This window comes from Sinohyriopsis cumingii, chromosome 9 (genome assembly GCF_028554795.1).
Source record: "Sinohyriopsis cumingii isolate HCF-2022 chromosome 9, ASM2855479v2, whole genome shotgun sequence".
Taxonomy (NCBI): domain Eukaryota; kingdom Metazoa; phylum Mollusca; class Bivalvia; order Unionida; family Unionidae; genus Sinohyriopsis; species Sinohyriopsis cumingii.
In genome coordinates, this window is record NC_142969.1 from 29250527 (window position 1) to 29269181 (window position 18655).

General features: G+C 34.5%; 1 protein-coding gene across 1 annotated transcript; it reads right to left on the reverse strand.

The window, feature by feature from the left end:
• Positions 1-834: 834 nt before the first annotated feature.
• On the reverse strand, positions 835-15813 carry LOC149791466 (uncharacterized). Its single transcript, XM_089969428.1, has 9 exons — positions 15783-15813; positions 14822-14917; positions 13065-13243; positions 10241-10465; positions 7640-8787; positions 7275-7503; positions 6268-6413; positions 2166-2290; positions 835-1343 (listed from the first exon to the last, which is right to left on the reverse strand). The coding sequence occupies exons 1-9, from the start codon at positions 15811-15813 to the stop codon at positions 835-837; spliced, it is 2688 nt and encodes an 895-aa protein (XP_089825554.1).
• Between the last annotated feature and the right edge of the window lie 2842 nt (positions 15814-18655).

Genomic DNA, 18655 nt, shown 5'->3' on the forward strand with positions numbered 1-18655 from the left:
TTATATGTAAAGTTGAATGTGATGGGCATTTATTGTCATAAATGGGTGTGTAACATGATGGAGAGGCAGATAAATACACCTAATGACAGATTAAATCGCCATTTTCATAACTGGGAAAACGTTGGAAAATGAGGTATAATTCTATGTTATGGGAAGAAATTTAGATCTCGGAAAATACCGTAGAAACTCAATTATGTTATTGACGGGTAAGAAAGTAAACCTTTTTCCAGGAACGCAACTGCATCATAGTATCAGCTTTATGAGAAAGAATCATTTCGCTGTATTCTAATAATTTATCATATTATTGCTACAGACAGCGAGATATAAAAAGAGCGATCATATTATTTACAGTGTTATTGTTATAAAGAGATACATATTTTGTGCAAATTATTAATGATACAGAGAGAGAGAGGTCGTTGTTGAACAAAGCAATGCACACAGTAACATTGTTGCATCACACCACGCTAAATCGCTGTTTACTTTCCTATAAAGCTGTCATATTGTTTCAGCTTACCGTATTCATATGTTTTTTAAAGAACGGTTTGACTGTTTATATTGTCAAAAAAGGAATCAATGGATTGCTTTGCTGCTATATTCTCATTCAGTGATCGATTAGCAATAACTGCCAAAATATATAATGTATTCAGATTATCCATTATTTAGGCAATGGAGCAGTGATCAGCCGAGGATTTTGAGACTCCTCTCTTTCAAATGTGATCTACTTGAAACATGCGCGGCAAGGGATTCGTAAAAGTAATGTTGATGAAAGGTAGCTGCCACAATACTCAGTTAAAATCAATGATATATTGATATTGCATTGGCACAAGTCCCATTCTACGGGATTGGATGTATATATGGGTCAGAAACTATCTGGTTTTTACCGTCCTCTGCTCCATGATCGTTATCAAGTACCTCCCTTGGAACATAACTCTTTTCACTTTCAGCATTTATTGTCTGCCCTATTTCCATCTTATTGGTTTGCGTATCACCTTCAACAATGGTGTGAAACGTGCTATTAATAGCCTGCAATATAGGCTTCGGCACCGACTTTGGCGGGCGTCGTGGCGCTTGCATGGTGGCACCATTAGTATTGAATTGTCTTGGAAAGGCCCGTGGAACAAGGCTTATGTTAACTCCGTCGTTTAGGGTGTTGTATACAGCTGCTTCACACTGAAGAGTCGTAATTACAATTCCTGACTGTGAAATGATGTTGCTATTGCCACGAACTTTTAAGAGACTATTCTTGTTACCACTTCTAAGATCTCGCTGTTTAGTTATAATTTTACTCCTTGTGTGTTCCGATCCATCATTAAACCTTTGTTCATAGTTACGTGGAAACGGCCCTATAATAAAAATAAACAGTGAGTTTGTGCGTATATAGCTAAGGTTTAAATTGCGTTTACACTGCAAGTGAGTACTCGTGCACGAGTCCTTTGCTTTGATCTTGTTCTACACTGTATTAAGGGAATAGCGCATGGCTGGTCGGTTCGTACGCTAGTTCGTGAGAGATCGGCGATAGGTTGCATTATTAGTTGTACGGGTTGGATTCCTGCTTGAAACAAACTAAAGCTCTCCAACCTGTTTGATTATATAGGTATCACTCCATATATAAAAAAAATCTTATGAATATGTAGCCAGCATGTAATAACAGGATTCAAGACAAGGTGCCTCCTTGTCTGCTTTGGTTATGTAGGTATCACTTTCTAATTATAATAGTATGTATATACCTTGCATTTCATAGTGGATCTGCGCGTAATACTGAGTGTTAAATCAGCCATCTTTTCAAGGGATGATGTAATGGCCGAGAGGCTCAGGGCTATCATGCACGAATGCTTTTTTAGACTCACTCATACACAAAACTGTAAGCTCTTTATTATTATTCATAACAGATGAGTAATAGGGAAAGAATTAACTGATATGACATTCATGACCTCACGTCTGAAGGTGCACAATGGTATAATTTTACATGTTTCAAAAATCCTGATTGTTTGATATGATAAGTATCAGTGTATTTAATTATTTAACGTCCAACACAATTTCAGTAATGAGGAATTTCTTATAATACATACATACATACAGATAGTTTGACAGATAGACATGCACACACGCATACACACTTTAGCTTTTCAATGTGCAATCCCATGTTTAATCGGATTCAAGCTTACCTTGCTTAATTTCTCCTATAAGTGTATTACTCCTAAGAATTATTATGATGACGATGGCAATCACTAAAGCTAGAATAAGTATGCTGACTGCAACTCCTAGACCTATTACGGCTCCGTCATTTGAACTGGAAATAATGAGGCACTTGTGGTAAACAAAAGATAGCATTAAGTTCTATCTCTTTATATAAATAAATACGTGCAGAATAAACATAACTTTCAAAATGGACGATTACTTCAGAGTAATTAACATAATGCGGACGTACTGTCAATTTCGCCTTCAAAAATGAATTTTTTCCGTTATGCATGAGAATGGAGGGGGGAAAGAGAAAGCAGAAAGGACTGCGATGAAATTGTGTACTGTACTAAATTCATTTTGAAAACGGGGATTACTAACACTTTTTATCGTTATTTCAAATGTCAATATTGACTGATGTGTGGAAATGTATCATTGATCTAGAATAAATTGCACACGGTTGCGAGAATGTTTATATATGCGTATTATTGCGCACGGGCGGATCACAATTTGATATAGCAACAGTGTTTAGTAAATCAAATTTGCTTTATACCAACACTTTAAATGCTATGTTATTTTTAATGTATGTGATATATATATATATCGTAGAAAAGTGCCAGTCATAGCGATATTAATGTTCTACTTCCTGAAAACGTCAGCTAAATGTTTAAATGTTACAGTTTTTGTGCAAGTTAATCTTAAGCCGTTTGATTACGCCATTATTTTAGAGATGGTAACACATATTCGTCAGGTGTTTATATATCTGCTACTTCTTATATTTTTATGTTGGTTTTATGTTGTATATTTATAATTTAAGTTAAATCAGATAAATCAATACAAAAAGAATTTATCCAACAAAATGTATACCCTTTACATCATTTACGTTAGAGGGATACCAGGCTGAATAGAGTTTTTTTTTTTTTTTTACCAAAGAGCAAAAAGACTTTGTACATATTAATTAGAGGTATAATTGACAATTCCACTGAATGTTGATTTGATATTCTACGTAAGTTTAAAAGGAAAAAAAGTTTGCCAGAGTTAAAAATTAATATGGCATATGTTTTAGACGCTGTTGAGTCAATGTCAAATACTGCAAGAACGATCTTAAGAGGCCACAAAATTCAATTTAGATGGAGACACTGGGAATGAATGATATATATTTAAATGTGTATGAGATATTAGAAAGGGAAGACTGAAGAGTTGCTCCAGAGAATATGGAAATACCTTGTATTGAATATGTTACATTAATAGAGAGACAAACTGGCAAACACTCACATTAACATGTCAATTACATTTCAATATATCAAACATGTCAATTATATTTCAATATTGCAAACATGTCAATTACATTTCAATATAGCAAACATGTCAATTATATTTCAATATTGCAAACATGTCAATTGTATTTCAATATTGCAAACATGTCAATTACATTTCAATATTGCAAACATGTCAATTACATTTCAATATTGCAAACATGTCAATTACATTTCAATATTGCAAACATGTCAATTACATTTCAATATTGCAAACATGTCAATTATATTTCAATATTGCAAACATGTCAATTACATTTCAATATTGCAAATCTAATGACTATGAAGACTGAGATTACTTTAATGCTGGAATAAGAAATCTCTTTTCAAAACTTGTTATCAACTAAACGTAAATGTAATAATAATGATAATACTTAATAAGTACTTGCATTTTTGCAATATACCAGAAACATCTCCAGAAATTAAAGATTATGTTGCAGTGTGGATTATTGATATTTTGAATACATTATAGCACTGAACGTTGGAAGCATCAGAAAGAGCGTCCAACATAAATGTGTACTTATGCCATGCACGTGTACGAGAAACACGATCAACTACAACAAAAGAGTTTTGTTTATGCTTCATTATATTCACATAAGTGATATAACCCAGTAGATTTCAAAGCGCGTATTGTATTCAAGTGTTTTAAGACACCTTGGGCAATATTGCACGCACAACTGTGCGAAGAATTAATACAGAAATAGATGCCATATCGGACGCGTCAACCAAATACCTGCTGGAAAATACCCTGAGTAGTTAACTGGCTATACATATCTGAGACAAAAATGCAAAAAAAAAAAAAAAATGAAAGAGAAAGTCTTTTAAAAAGCTTGATGAGCAGCAGCCTATTTCGTAAACGGTTTTGAAATCTCAGACAGAGAATAACTGTTTAAATATGTATATGTGAAAACAAACTTTTAAATGCCATAAAGAGCTATCAGTTGGGCACAGACAACTAACACAGCTCCCATTGACCATAACATTAACATCTGACCAAATTACGGTACTCTGGGATTTTATTTTTATTTGATAACACCTGCAATACACATGCGTCTTATGAATAATGTATCCAAGAGGAGACTTTCAACACTATGATAATATTATGCTGAGATCCTGGTGTTTGACAAAACTATTTTGGAGCTGCCAGATATATTTATTCCAGTGAGATTTTACGGTTGATATCGAGCATTACATTTGCCCACTAATGCATACAATTTATTACTATTGAGACATTTTCTGACAAATTATTTTAATTGTTACCCGTAATTAGTTTCAACCAATCAGTGACCTTCATTTTGTATCTATGGTATTTGATATATCAATACGCATAGACTGGTTCTGAAACTCGTAAAGAATTAATTGCCTCACCGTAAATCAAATGTGAATGTCATAATAAGTATTCATGGAGCAGCACTTTCCTTGAAACCTTCTGTAAAGCATAGTTGCTTCTCGCGGGTCGGTGGTTCTTCCCGGGGATTTTCCCGGGTTCTTCCTCCACCAATAATACTTGCCGCCATGCATAGTCTATCGTGTGCTTAAAAATGGCGTTAAACGCCACAACAACAACAAAGCATAATTGTCTCGCAATTACCGTTTTTGAAAATACCGATGAATTTATTTCAGTCAGAGGGCTTTCTGAAATGCTAAACTGATGACCTATTCAACACAGGAATCAACGTTTCCCTTTGAAACTTTCTGCTGTATCAACCAAGAAGTAGTTTGGATCCTATATGGACATGTAGTACATATAACAATTTCTCTTATAATAATGCGATTTGTATTGAATAAACGTGTATGCGAACTTCAGTATAATGGTAACAATTGCTGATTTCTGAAATGTCTCTGTTTACGGCTTGTATTAGCCTATCAGGTAGTGCGTTACATTTCCTTTTAAAGAGTATTATAGCTAGTAACAGTATGTTCCAAATGACTGTTTTATTTTCAGAAATATAAAAGATGTGATCTGATTGGTGAATCAAAAGGACGAACATCCTAACATGAATGTCCATCATATTCCCTTATTATATCTTGATTTCCCGTTGTTTAATGATTTTTGTGCTTTTAATGAACTGATTTTTTGGAAGGACTCATGGGATGTTTCGTAAATTTGTGAGTGTACCGGATACTCAGTAGTAAAAGCAACGGTATCCATCAAAACAAATAACTGCTAATTATTCTTTCTATTTCCAATCATTCTTTTTTTACGATTATACTGTACACAATAAATCAAACATCTTATACAGCAATCTAGTATCGTACTAATCAAAGACATGAAAAGTTAAGATTAAATGTGCTCTGACCCTCGATGAATACATATCAGCAGTTCCAGAGACATATAAGACACCATCATGTACGAGATCATTTGGTATTAATTTTTTTAACGATCTTTTGACTTTTAGAATCTATGTGAACAAAATGATCAAGAAAAATGTTCACATTTCTTTACGCTTAGACACAAATATAAAACTGACGATCACCGTCAAATGAAAAAAATACCGATCACCTTAATAAGTTGCATATTATGTTAGAAAACTGAAATAAAAGTTTATTCGGAGGCTTCTGACATTATGCATCCCCTCAGAAGTATGCCAGCATATGATCTTTAAAGTCAAGGTACAAAATTAAACATTTCTAATATTAATTGTGAAATATGTTTATGAAACATTTTGCAATGACATAGAGAAATCGATATTGTGGCAGGTGTTTAATATCTTATAATGTTAATTCTTTGACACATAACCGTCTCTCATTTTCATTCACTTTGCATATTTACCTGACAATCGGAACACTTGTAGTAACTGGAACAATATGATTGCAATGACTGCAGGCCATCGGATTCGGACACGTGGATGGTATGATCGGAAACTCGTGATCTTCATGGTTGAATTCTAATATTATCCCTGGTTTATATTCTCCAATCTAGATTGAGGAAAAGTAGACGCATTATATTAATGTATCACGAAACTACACAGAACTTACAATGGCGATGATTTTAGTTTCAGACAGCTTAGGTACTTTTTTGTAAAATATGCCATAATATGAATAACTTCAATTTCATAGTCTACCATCTAGTACTTACCACCATGTGGATATGGCATATATATATATATATATATATATATATATATATATATATATATATATATATATATATATATATATATATATATATATATATATATATATATATATCTGTGTGTGTGTGTGTATGTATATATACAGAATACATCTTAATATTGGCATTATTTCATATTGATGTCATATCAAAAGATTTCATCTTAATAATGGCTTGGGCACAGATTTGATGTCATGTCAATAGAAGCCATCTTAATAATGTTATGGTTTCGGGTTGATGTCGTGTCAATATGAACTATCTTAATAATGTTATGGTTTCAATTTGATGTCGTGTAAATATAATCCATCTAAATCATGGTATGACTTCAGGTCGATGTCATGTCAATATGATCCATCTTAATAATGGTATGGTTTCAATTTAATGACATGTCAATATAATCCATCTAAATCATGGTATGACTTCAGGTCGATGTCATGTGAATATGATCTATCTTAAAAATGGTACGGTTTTAATTTGATGTCATGTCAATAGAATTAATCTCAATAATGGCATGGTTTCAGTCTGATGTCATGTTATGAAACACATCTTGGTGCTAATTAAAATTTGTTTTACTTTTTTTGTATGCTATGTACTAAATTATTTGTTTTCCCACTATATATTTAAACGCCTATATATTCTTTTGGTCAAATGATGCTTTTTCTTACCTTTAAATACTGCAGTTCTTGCAAATTCTCCGGATTTGTTTGGATATAATATATTGTGTAACCAATCCTTCCATCGCCGTTTTCATCGAAGACTTCCATCGATTCGTTCCCATTAAGTCTAAGTTTTACTGTCTTTATCTCCTTTATGACCTTCTCTGGATATTCAGCATACGCTGGACATACTCTGGGAAGACTGGGTCCACAGTGAGATTTGAAAGAATTGTAAGCTCTATTTAGCAAAGACAGAACAGAATTGTATGCAGATATATTCCACATGCTCATTTGGAAATCTTCCTTGTTCACAGACAAATCAGTAGATGTACATTTGTGATTCCTGCTTTTGTCAAGGCTCCATGGATAAAAGCTTTGCCTCCACGTATTCATTTAGCCACACAACATTCCTTTTTGATTCTGGGTTCATGCCTCGAACATAGTATACCAGATCAAAATCTTCATACATTTCAAGACTTAACACCAGTGATGTCTCAAGGATATTTTTAGCTTCTCCTTTCAAAATATCCATGTTCTTTCCCCATGATTCTGATCCAATAAACATGAATTCTCCTTTTCTAGCGTCCTTACCAACAACGTCCATTACAGGTTGAGCAATATGGGACTGTAGAAACACGATCACAATTTTGGCAAATGGCTTTGTTCTTAACTCTTGAAGAATTTTGTAATAAAGTCCCTCTGCCGATTCTTTTACTAATAATTCTTGCGCTATGCAGATCTCATTGGCACTGGCAGCAATTCTTATGGAATTCATTCCACCTTCACCATAACTGCCTTCACTGTATATAACTTGAATATACTCTGATTTTAACTCCTTGATAATTCTCATCATCGCATGTGCTAGTTTGTCGTCTGAAGTTGTCACCCTCATGAAGTAGGGGTGTAATGTTCTGTCACTTAATACTGGACTGGTGGATGCATAGCTTATTTGGACAAATTTTAATTGCTGCAACACTTCAGACACCTTTATACTTATACTACTTGCAAGTCCTCCAACGAAACCCAATATCTGGTTATCCAAGCGGAGCACTTCTGTATTGTTCATTGATGTATCAGATGGATCCAAATTATCACCCATCGTAAGATTTAGCCCATTTTTATACATATTTATAATTTTATCCGTTATAACAAAGAGATTGTTGCAGCTGTTAAGAATTACCAGTCCTACTGTATGATTAGGGAAAACATTAGTGTTATTATTAATCTTCTTCACAGCATACCACATAGCCTCAACTATCTGGTATCCATTTATATTCCTAATGGCTCCACATCCGAAAGGGTCACCTCTGTCGTATATTGGCACTATACCAACTACATATATGTCTCCTGGCATGTAAACAAATCTGTCTGGGTTAGATTTCGAGAAACATTCTTTACATTTGTGTGGTGCGACACAGGTCGCTTTGTTTAGATTAGGCCAAGTGTTTTCATTTCCTGAAACGTCGTAATCTCTCACTTCAGTGATATTTAAGTGTATGCCATCTTTCAGGTAGTCACCAACCTATATAAAAAAACAACATCATAAATACTAGTGTATACCTATAGCAAACATTTATTCTAACATCAGAGCCCTTCGCTAAAATATTAATCAGATGGTGTATAAAATCAATTAGCCTTGTATAATATAAGATACTTTGATTTTGTAGTACGTGTCATTAAGTGCGTTTGTTAGAGTCGATGTTTGTTTTGGGTATTTTTAATACTATCTATCGTCAATGAGTCTACGAGAGCTAGTGACTTTTGTTATGTTTTTATTATCTGCCATCAATGGACCTTGAGGGGCAATGATTATTTCTATTTTTGTTGTGAATATTGGTACTAATTTTCTTCTTTTTTTAAATATGAGAATAATTAAATAATCACAGTGAGATTGAACTGACAACCTCGGGATTCAATGACTCTGCTTCCTGTCTAACCTTTTAACTTAACGGGATGTCATGACTCATGACCCAGAAATCATACATGCGTTTTATATTTGTTTATTCTTGCCAATGCATCAGGTGTCTCTTTGTATGGAAACCATTCATTTTAAATAAATGATTGAGTTCTACTCTGAAACCTCTTCATGAGGATAATAATAATAATAATAATAATAATTCAAGATCAATAAGGTGATACACAATATTATATATAGCACAATTATACGGAGAACATATTGCGGCAAATATGCATATTTCACATTTATATCGTACGAATAGAAATTATCTTATAATAAATTATAAAATACCTTTAATTGAAGTCTATATTATACGCTATATCAATTATATATGCATTTAGGTGAAATAATTTTTTCAATAACTAGGTTCGCACTGCAACACACCTTACAACGAGGAATCCGATCCAGCGCTTATACCATCGTTGTCTATGAACCTCAGATTCCTTTCACTTAGTGAATGAATCTTCCATTTAAAATCTTTATCAAAATTTATGGTCAAGGACTTTATTTTTTCTATCATTTGACCCGGTTGCATATCGTTAAGGCAATAGCTGGAATTTGTACATCTTTCATCGTGTACTTCTCTGAATGTCCTTGCGATGACTAATGCGGATAATATTGCATAGTGGATGTACAAAGGCTGCTCTAGGAAGGTCGTTTTCAGCTGCGAGCCGTTTAAACCAATACAACTCGCGACATCAGGTCTGCAAGAGGTTTTCTTTTGAAAAACATCCAAAAGCCAAGGGTTCGAGAATGACTCTTCCAGCAACAATGTCGTATTTTGAAACAGTTTGTGCCAGTATTGCTCAAACTCAGTTATAATAACTCGTGGACTTCCAACTGCAAATGCCCCGCGGGACTTATCAAGCACCATCCGTGAGTTTTTCATCACACTCTCTTGGATTTGGATGCCTTCAGAAAATATAAAAGAAAGCCGACTATTTAAAAATCGTTCTGAAGCCGCTATTAGTAAATTATTCGCCACCTCCCCAGATCCAATGAAGACTAGTCCACCAACAGACGGGGAAATTGTCAAGAACATAGAGTTGAGAATGCCGTTGATCTGATTGGGACCACTTGCTTGCGGAGAGTCGACTGTCACAGAATGGAAAACCGGAATACATATTCCTTTTTCTTCTGCTAGCTTTTTTAAAGATAAGCCTGCTTCGATGCCGTTAGTATCATTCTCATAAATGATGGCAATTCGGTTCCATTCCAGTTTTGTTACCAACGAGAGTATTACCTGAAAAGTGCACGTTTAAAGAAGAAAATTGGTAATGAAAATACTGAAACAAAACAATAATACTTTATGTGTATATGTTTGAGAGAGGGAGGCAGCCATAGTTAAAGATCAATGTTTACATGATTTATGTAAAGGTTAAAAATTTGAATTGTTCGATAAATTCGCTTAAATTGATTACTCTAAGAATATAGTAAAGTTTGTACGTTTTATAAACAAATTAACTAGTTTCTTCACCTATGTATAAATGTGGTGTATATACGTCTTTAGTTCAATACACTTGCGTAATAGCATAAAAGCGCCTGACTTTAGCATTGATATGTCAGATCTTTTGTTTTAAATAGCATGATACAAACTGATAAATGTAACGAGATCAATTGATAAATGTCACGATTCCAATTAATGAATGCCATATGCCAGTTGATAAATATCACGAGACCAACTGATAAATGTCACGATACCAGTTTATAAATGTCACGATACCAATTGATAAATTACACAATACCAAATGATAAATGCCATCATGCTAATAGATAAATGTCACGATACCAAGACGAAAATGTCATGATACCAACTGATAAAAGTCATTATAACAACTGAAAAATGTCATGATACCAATTCATAAATGTCACGATACCAACTGATAAATGTCATTATATCAACTGGAAAATGTCTTGATACCAATTGATAAATGTCACGATACCAATTGATAAATATCACAATACCAACTGATAAATGTCACAATACCAATTGATAAATGTCATGATACCAACTGATAAATGTCATTATACCAACTGGAAAATGTCTTGATACCAACTGATAAATGTCACGAATACCAACTGATAAATATCACGATACCAACTGATAAATGTCACGATACCAATTGACAAATGTCATGATGCCAGCTGAAAAATTTCTTGACACCAATCGGTAAATGTCACGATACCAAATGATAAATGTCACGATGACAATTGATAAATGTCTTGATGCCAGCTGGAAAATATCATGATACCAACTGGAAAATGTCTTGATAAATGTCACGATACAATTGATAAAAGTCACTATAGCAATTGATAAATGTCATGATACCAATTGATAAATGTCATGATACCAACTGGAAAATGTCTTTATACAAATTGATAAATGTCACGATACAATTGATAAATGTCACTATACCAATTGATAAATGTCTTGTTACGAATTAATAAAGGTCACGATTCCAATCGATAAATGTCATGATACCAACTGGAATATGTCATAATACCAATTAATAAATGTCACGATACAAGCTGATAAATGTCATCATACCTACTGGAAAATGTCTAGATACCAATTGATAAATATACGATACCAACTGTAAAATGTCATGATACCAACTGATAATGACAGTATATCAACTGGAAAATGTCTTGATACCAATTGATAAATGTCACGATACCAATTGATAAATATCACGATACCAATTGTTAAATGCAATGATACTACTGGAAAATGTCTTGATACCGATTGATAAATATCACGATACCAATTGATAAATGTCACAACACCAATTGATAAATGTCATGATAACAACTGATAAATGTCATTATACCAACTGGAAAACGTATTGATACCAATTAATAAATGTCACGATACCAATTGATAAATATCACGATACCAATTAATAAATGTCACGATACCAGTTGATAGATACCAACTGATAAATGTCGCGATACCAATTGATAAATGTCCTATACCAATTGATAAATGTTACGATACCAATTGATAAATGTCACGATACCAATTGATAAATGTCATAATGCCAGCTGGAAAATGTCATGGTACCAATTGATAAATGTCACGATACCAATTGATAAATGTCACGATACAACTGATAAATGTCACGATATCATTGTTAAATGTCACGATACCAATTGATAAATATCGCGATACCAATCGATCAATGTCACGATACCAATTGATAAATGTCATCATGCTAATAGATTAATGTCACGATAACAATTGATAAATGTCACGATACCAACTTGAAAATGTTTAATACCAATTGACAAATGTCACGATACCAACTGATAAATGTCATGATACCAATTTATAACTGTCATTATAGCAACTGGAAAATGTCATGATAGTAATTGATAAATGTCATGGTACCAATTGATAAATGTCATGCTACCAACTGACAAATGTCACGATACCAGTTGATAAATGTGACGATACCAAACATTGATACTTGCCATCATACCAATTAATAAGTGTCTTTTTATCTGGATTTCTTTAAAAAAAAAGTTCCTACCTGTCAAAGAGTGTCCATTGTCAATGAAGGAAAGAAGAATCAAAGTGTATGCTTCATTTCACGATTTTACTGCAATTTTGACATTAAAAGTACCAGCACGTGTTCAAGGATCGTGGAGAGAACAATCTAGCAGCTAGTTACAGTTCTAAAGTGGTGTTTTGAACATAAACAACGCACTTATTCCATAATTGTATTAGACTTGTCCAACTAAGCTTCCACATGTCTGTGTGATTTACTCCAATATGAGTCGAGTTCTCTGAGTCAATCGTCAGATTAAAGATATCAACAATAATAGGTGTTACATCCTACCTGAACCTGCAGGTTGTCATTTGGAACGACTCTGAAGAAATTTGGGTATTTCTTGAAATCGCTGAGGGAGGCAGAAGTGGTGGAGAACCCGACTTGAAGGATTCTGTTTTCTGGTTTTGATGTTCCAGTAATTGTCGATACTACCTCAGCTTCAGAGCTGTACTCTGGACCTATTATACCTAGATAATGACAAGAAACATAGTACAGTGAAAACTGTCTCTTGAGTCCGCCCGTTCTGCCTGCAGAATGTGGCCTACCAAGACGTTTGGACACAATTATGGTCAGTTCAAATGCTCTCTTGTTAGAAGTCATTGCCTTCACTGAAAACGGTAGTCAGTGACCAACCGTTCTGGCAACAAAATATGGCTTCATATGGCAGATGGTTTCGCTGTTACAGTGACACATGTCTCGAGAGACCACCCATTAGGGCGACAAAAAAAAACGGTTTAACAAGAGAGGTAGCATCTCTTTAAAGAACATATCATTATACAGTGTCAACTGTTTTAAAAGACCATTCCTTCATCCAGCAAAAAGTGGTTCCCCTTTAAATAAAAGTTTATATTTAGTGGTCATAATATTATACAAATCTGTGATGGGAGACAACCCCTTCTGCCAACAAAGTGTGGACTCCCATGCAGTCTTCTTAGCGGTTATCACATCATGCAGCAAAGGCTGTTTTTAGAGAACTACTTTTCCGCCAGAAGAAATTAATCTCATAAGACAGGTGTTCTCTCATTAGACGTAAACACTTGACATGAGAAAATCTGTCTTGATTGGCCGCCCATACTGGCATCAAAGAGTCGTCAGACAATGTCATCCCGTGCCGAATAAAAGTGTTTTTCTAAAGACAGATTTTGTCTTATTGGACTTCATCCTGCAACACAAAGTAATAGATGCATTACAAATTTGAGGTTTCAAGGCAGGAGTTGTTAAAATGCAGTGCCCTTTCATGTCAAGTTTACTTGTAATGATGTTGGAATTAATTTGTACCAGAATGTTGCTGGGAGACTGCTAACTCAGCTTTGGTAAATGGTCCGAAAAGTTAAGGAAATCATAAGCTCAATGTTGATGTGTTATATCAGCACTTTAACTAGAATGTCATAATTGGTCATGTCCGTCCGTCCGTCCCTCGGTGTATTTGTGCATACATGAATCCATCCATTCTTAAGTCACTTTTATTGCAGCCTGACCTCCATCTTTAGAGAGAGAGAGAGAGAGAGAGACAGACAGACAGAGAGACAGACAGAGAGACAGAGAGAGAGATTATGTTTGGCGATTGAGCATGATAAAGCGTATATGAGAACGCTAATTTCGAGTCCTGGATGCGGGCACCAGAAAAGGAAGAGGAGAGGTTGAAGGCTAAATTTCACCTTTTAACCGTCAATTTTTGGACTCGTAACATGAAGTCAGGCTGTTGGAAAGGGTGATATTATATTTTATATGATATTTCTCAGGGATGAGCAGATGAGACGACAGTTTTGAAACATTAATTCAGCCCCACCCGAAGACCTCTCGGCAACACTATCCCCACCCCACCACGGACATTGTGAGCTAACTAGATCAAAATGGCAAAAGTGAGGTTATATGCGATACCTTCTATGTCTATTGATTTATACATAAGGTACGCAAGTGACAAGGAATGGATTCAATCACAGAGCACGATTGTGATAAAATTAACAATCATTTAAATGTCGTCCGATATAACAAAAGAAAAAAACGTTAAATGAATAACCAGAATCTTACTACAATTTTTCTACTATTTTGATCATCCGAGTTCCCAACTCTTCGAAGTATATCATATGTGTTCTCCACTGTCTGTTGCAACGATCGACATGTAGGATAGGACAGAAGACCTGCAGAAGATTAATGAATGTACTTTAATTACTATTTTTCGACTGATATGTATATTGATAAAATGAGTAAGTGAGATAGAAAGGTTGATGGACATACATGCACACAAACACATAGACACATATAAACATAGATTAGGAGTTTACATGATGGATTTTTATGATTGTACGTTTCAATGTATATAGAATCTAAATTTTACATATGTAACATGACATAAGTTTTTATCAGTGTGCAATTAACCATGGCATTGATTAAAACCAACAATCAGTGTGGCAAAACATTATTTTCTATTAACTTTGGATGCATGAATATTCGTATTTTAAGTTGTATGGTCGAAAACGTATCACAGGAGAATAAATGATACATTGACAAAAAAAAGATCAATGTTTTATTAGACAGCCCCTTACCTATTTTTACTGGCAAATACCCTCATGATTCAAATTTTTAAAACCCCACTTAACAGCTTCAAGCGTCATAACCGATGAAGGAAGAACGTCTGTTCATTTCCCGTTAGAACTCTTATAGACATCAAACATTCCTGCCACAGTTACGTCCCTTGCAATTCTGCACTTCTAATACTTTCTCCAGTTGTTCCGCAAATCCTCATTAATAGGATGACACTCACCACGATTGTATTAACTCTTTCCATTTTATTATGGTCTGAAAATGAGAAGTGTATATGTCATTAGTAAAAACATTTAAATTTTTGTCTTCATTTCTTCATTGTCATTATAATCGCCATCACTGTCATCGTCGTCATCTTAATTAAATTTTAAACAGCTGGGGAAGCTAGAACAGCTGGAGTAGCAGCGGCGCCTGACGTTTAAAATGAAAGCATCGTTATTTTGAACACTATTGTACACTTACGTTCTGGCAACCTACTGAAGTCGCTCTCCATGCTGCTGTAATGTGTTCTTGGAGATAGCTGAAACAGGAGACCCCGGTGAAGACTACGTTCTTAGGTGGACGACTACATGCTCTGACGACTACATAGCCCGATTGGTGTCGGAACCATGGAGCGAACCTGTGACCTAAAAAGTCAGAAGCTAGAGTAATACCTCGAACTATCTCTGCCCCATTCCAGATCTGTTTCTTGATTCAATCAATACACTAATTTTTCTTACGTAATATTCACAATCAATTACATTTTTACAATTCCGAAAACTTAGCTTTTCACTAATTTAAATTGCATTTAACATTTAGTACAGAAAGGAGAACAGAATAAGTGAGTAAAAAATAAAATTAAAACCGAAAATAATAAATTTTATTTTATTTACCAGCATAAAGGAAAAGCTATTTTTGTTCAACCATTTTCGCTGCATTTCCCTTTACACCGAATGTCATTACCCGGGTCTTGCTACAGCACAATGCATTTTGAAGTAAACAATGCAATGTCTCTGGACATGTACATGACAGAGTCCACGCATCTATTGCATTTTAACGTCAATATTGATTTAAAGGATGCGACTAAAGTAACATTCTAGTGATTCAATAAATAAAGATTAGAAGAGAAAACTTTCAGCAAAAGTGAAGTCTTTGCTGGATTTTAACTTGTAATGTTTACGAAGAAAAAAGTATAGTAAATTACATTTGTTTTAGACACGGTCTGCATTTATATAATAAGGACAGTCGACCGAACAAGTTTTATAACATTTGGAGCTGCCCACAGGTCCTGGTTTTCAGACCATCTGCAGAGACTCATGGGTAAAATAAATTGCAAGATAATATTTTCTAACGTCGACTTCGAGGGAGATGTATCGATCTAAAATGTGAATATTGTGGAGAGAGAGAGAGAGAGAGAGAGAGAGAGAGAGAGAGAGTCCTGACATTCCATAATATTCTCCTCCAAGTAACATTTTAACAAGCAGACATACATTTTAGCATTGTTTGAAAATCAACACTTGGCATGGTCACTCTGAGTCAATTTTTAAAGCGGTACCCGATGATGTGGGATTTTTTAAAGTCACAATTACAATTTTAATAAATAATATTTAAATGCTTTACATTTAAGTATTTTTGCTGACTGGTCTTTTACAAAGTGGAAATAGTGCTGATTGAAAAGATGGTGGGGAGTGGATAGCTGAAGCTTTTGAAATGATTCGTAGAGTAACCCTGAGTCTGTTTGGTAGAAGCATGTCATTGTCAACAATCCTTAATAAATAGCAGGAGTAAAAGATCAACTGGGTAAAGGGACCGACCATTTAATTCTCAATGAGGGGATTGAAATTGGATTTTTTATTTATTAGTACTATTATTTGGACAAAAAGACAGGAAAAAAAATCTCTCCAGCACTAAATAGTCTGAATAAATACTCTTGCTCTGACCGGAAGATTAAAATAATAAGTTATATCAATCCCGTTAGATGAAAATAAAATGATTCTAAGCCCAAATGTTAAGAAAACAAGATTCCGATTAGAAAATAACCCCAGTTTCCCCTAACCCTAAGATTCAATATGCAAAATGCATCTGTTTAGTCTAATTGATTATTTCTTTCAAAATGTATGTCTAGTCATTGTAATTTACCAATATTGCACATCTTGAATATATATATAGATAGATAGATAGATAGATAGATAGATAGATAGATAGATAGATAGATAGATAGATAGATAGATAGATAGATAGATAGATATGTCGTCGACATCGTGCATGGGCCCGACACAAAAGCAGGAGATGAAAAACTTGCATATATATATATATATATATATATATATATATATATATATATATATATATATATATATATATATATATATGTGTATATTGTGTGAGAGTTTTTGTGAAATAGGCATAAGCCTTAGTAATTTTTATTAACCATACATGTTTAAAACTTACGTAACAATGTTTAGGAGCGAATGCTTTAGACTAAATTGTTGTTGGCGCTACTACTTTTTTCGATATTGGTAAATACAGGCACATGATACTGAATAATTATAAAAATTATCCTGCATTTGTAATAATTTGCTTTTAAACGGAACTTGTGGATTTTGATTTTTTTTAGCGGATCTTTTGAAGTGCGCGATTTGGTAAGGTGGTTTGCACAGGATGCCGCACCTTCACTTTATTGATTTTCTGTATAGATCTTCTTTTTAAACACTATTCTCGTTTTAACAATTGCCTCCATGCCTTTGAACTGTATGTAAACGTGACCGACTAATTACACATAATATTACTCTTAAATATAATATACATCTGATATTTGTTGGTAAAATATATCAGTATCCTAACGTTCAGGCTAGAGACCGAATTGACTATTAACTACTTCCTAGTTTAATCATGTAAAAACGAAGGATTTTCCCTTGTGCGAATGTTGTTGTTGTTGTTGTTGTTGTTGTAGAGTTTAACGCAATTTTTCAGCACAAGATAGGCTATACATGGCGGCCAGTATTAATGGTGGAGGAAGAACCCAGGAATTCCCAGATAAGAACCACCGACCCTCGAGAAGCTACTGGCAAGCTTTCTCACATACCCACATTGGCCGAATCCAAGATTCGAACCTTGTGCGAATGTATTTAGAGCGTTGTTAGTTTGGGTTTAACGCCATTCGTCAGCACATGATAAGCTGTGCATGGCGGCCAGCATATCTGGTGGAGGAAGAATCCGGAAGAATCACTGACCCACGGAAAGCTGCTGGCAAACTTTCTCACATACCCACATTGGCCCAGCCCGAGACTCGAAACCACACGAACAGATACGAGATGGTATTGATCGGTAAGGAAAGCGTTCACGGACTATCGGCC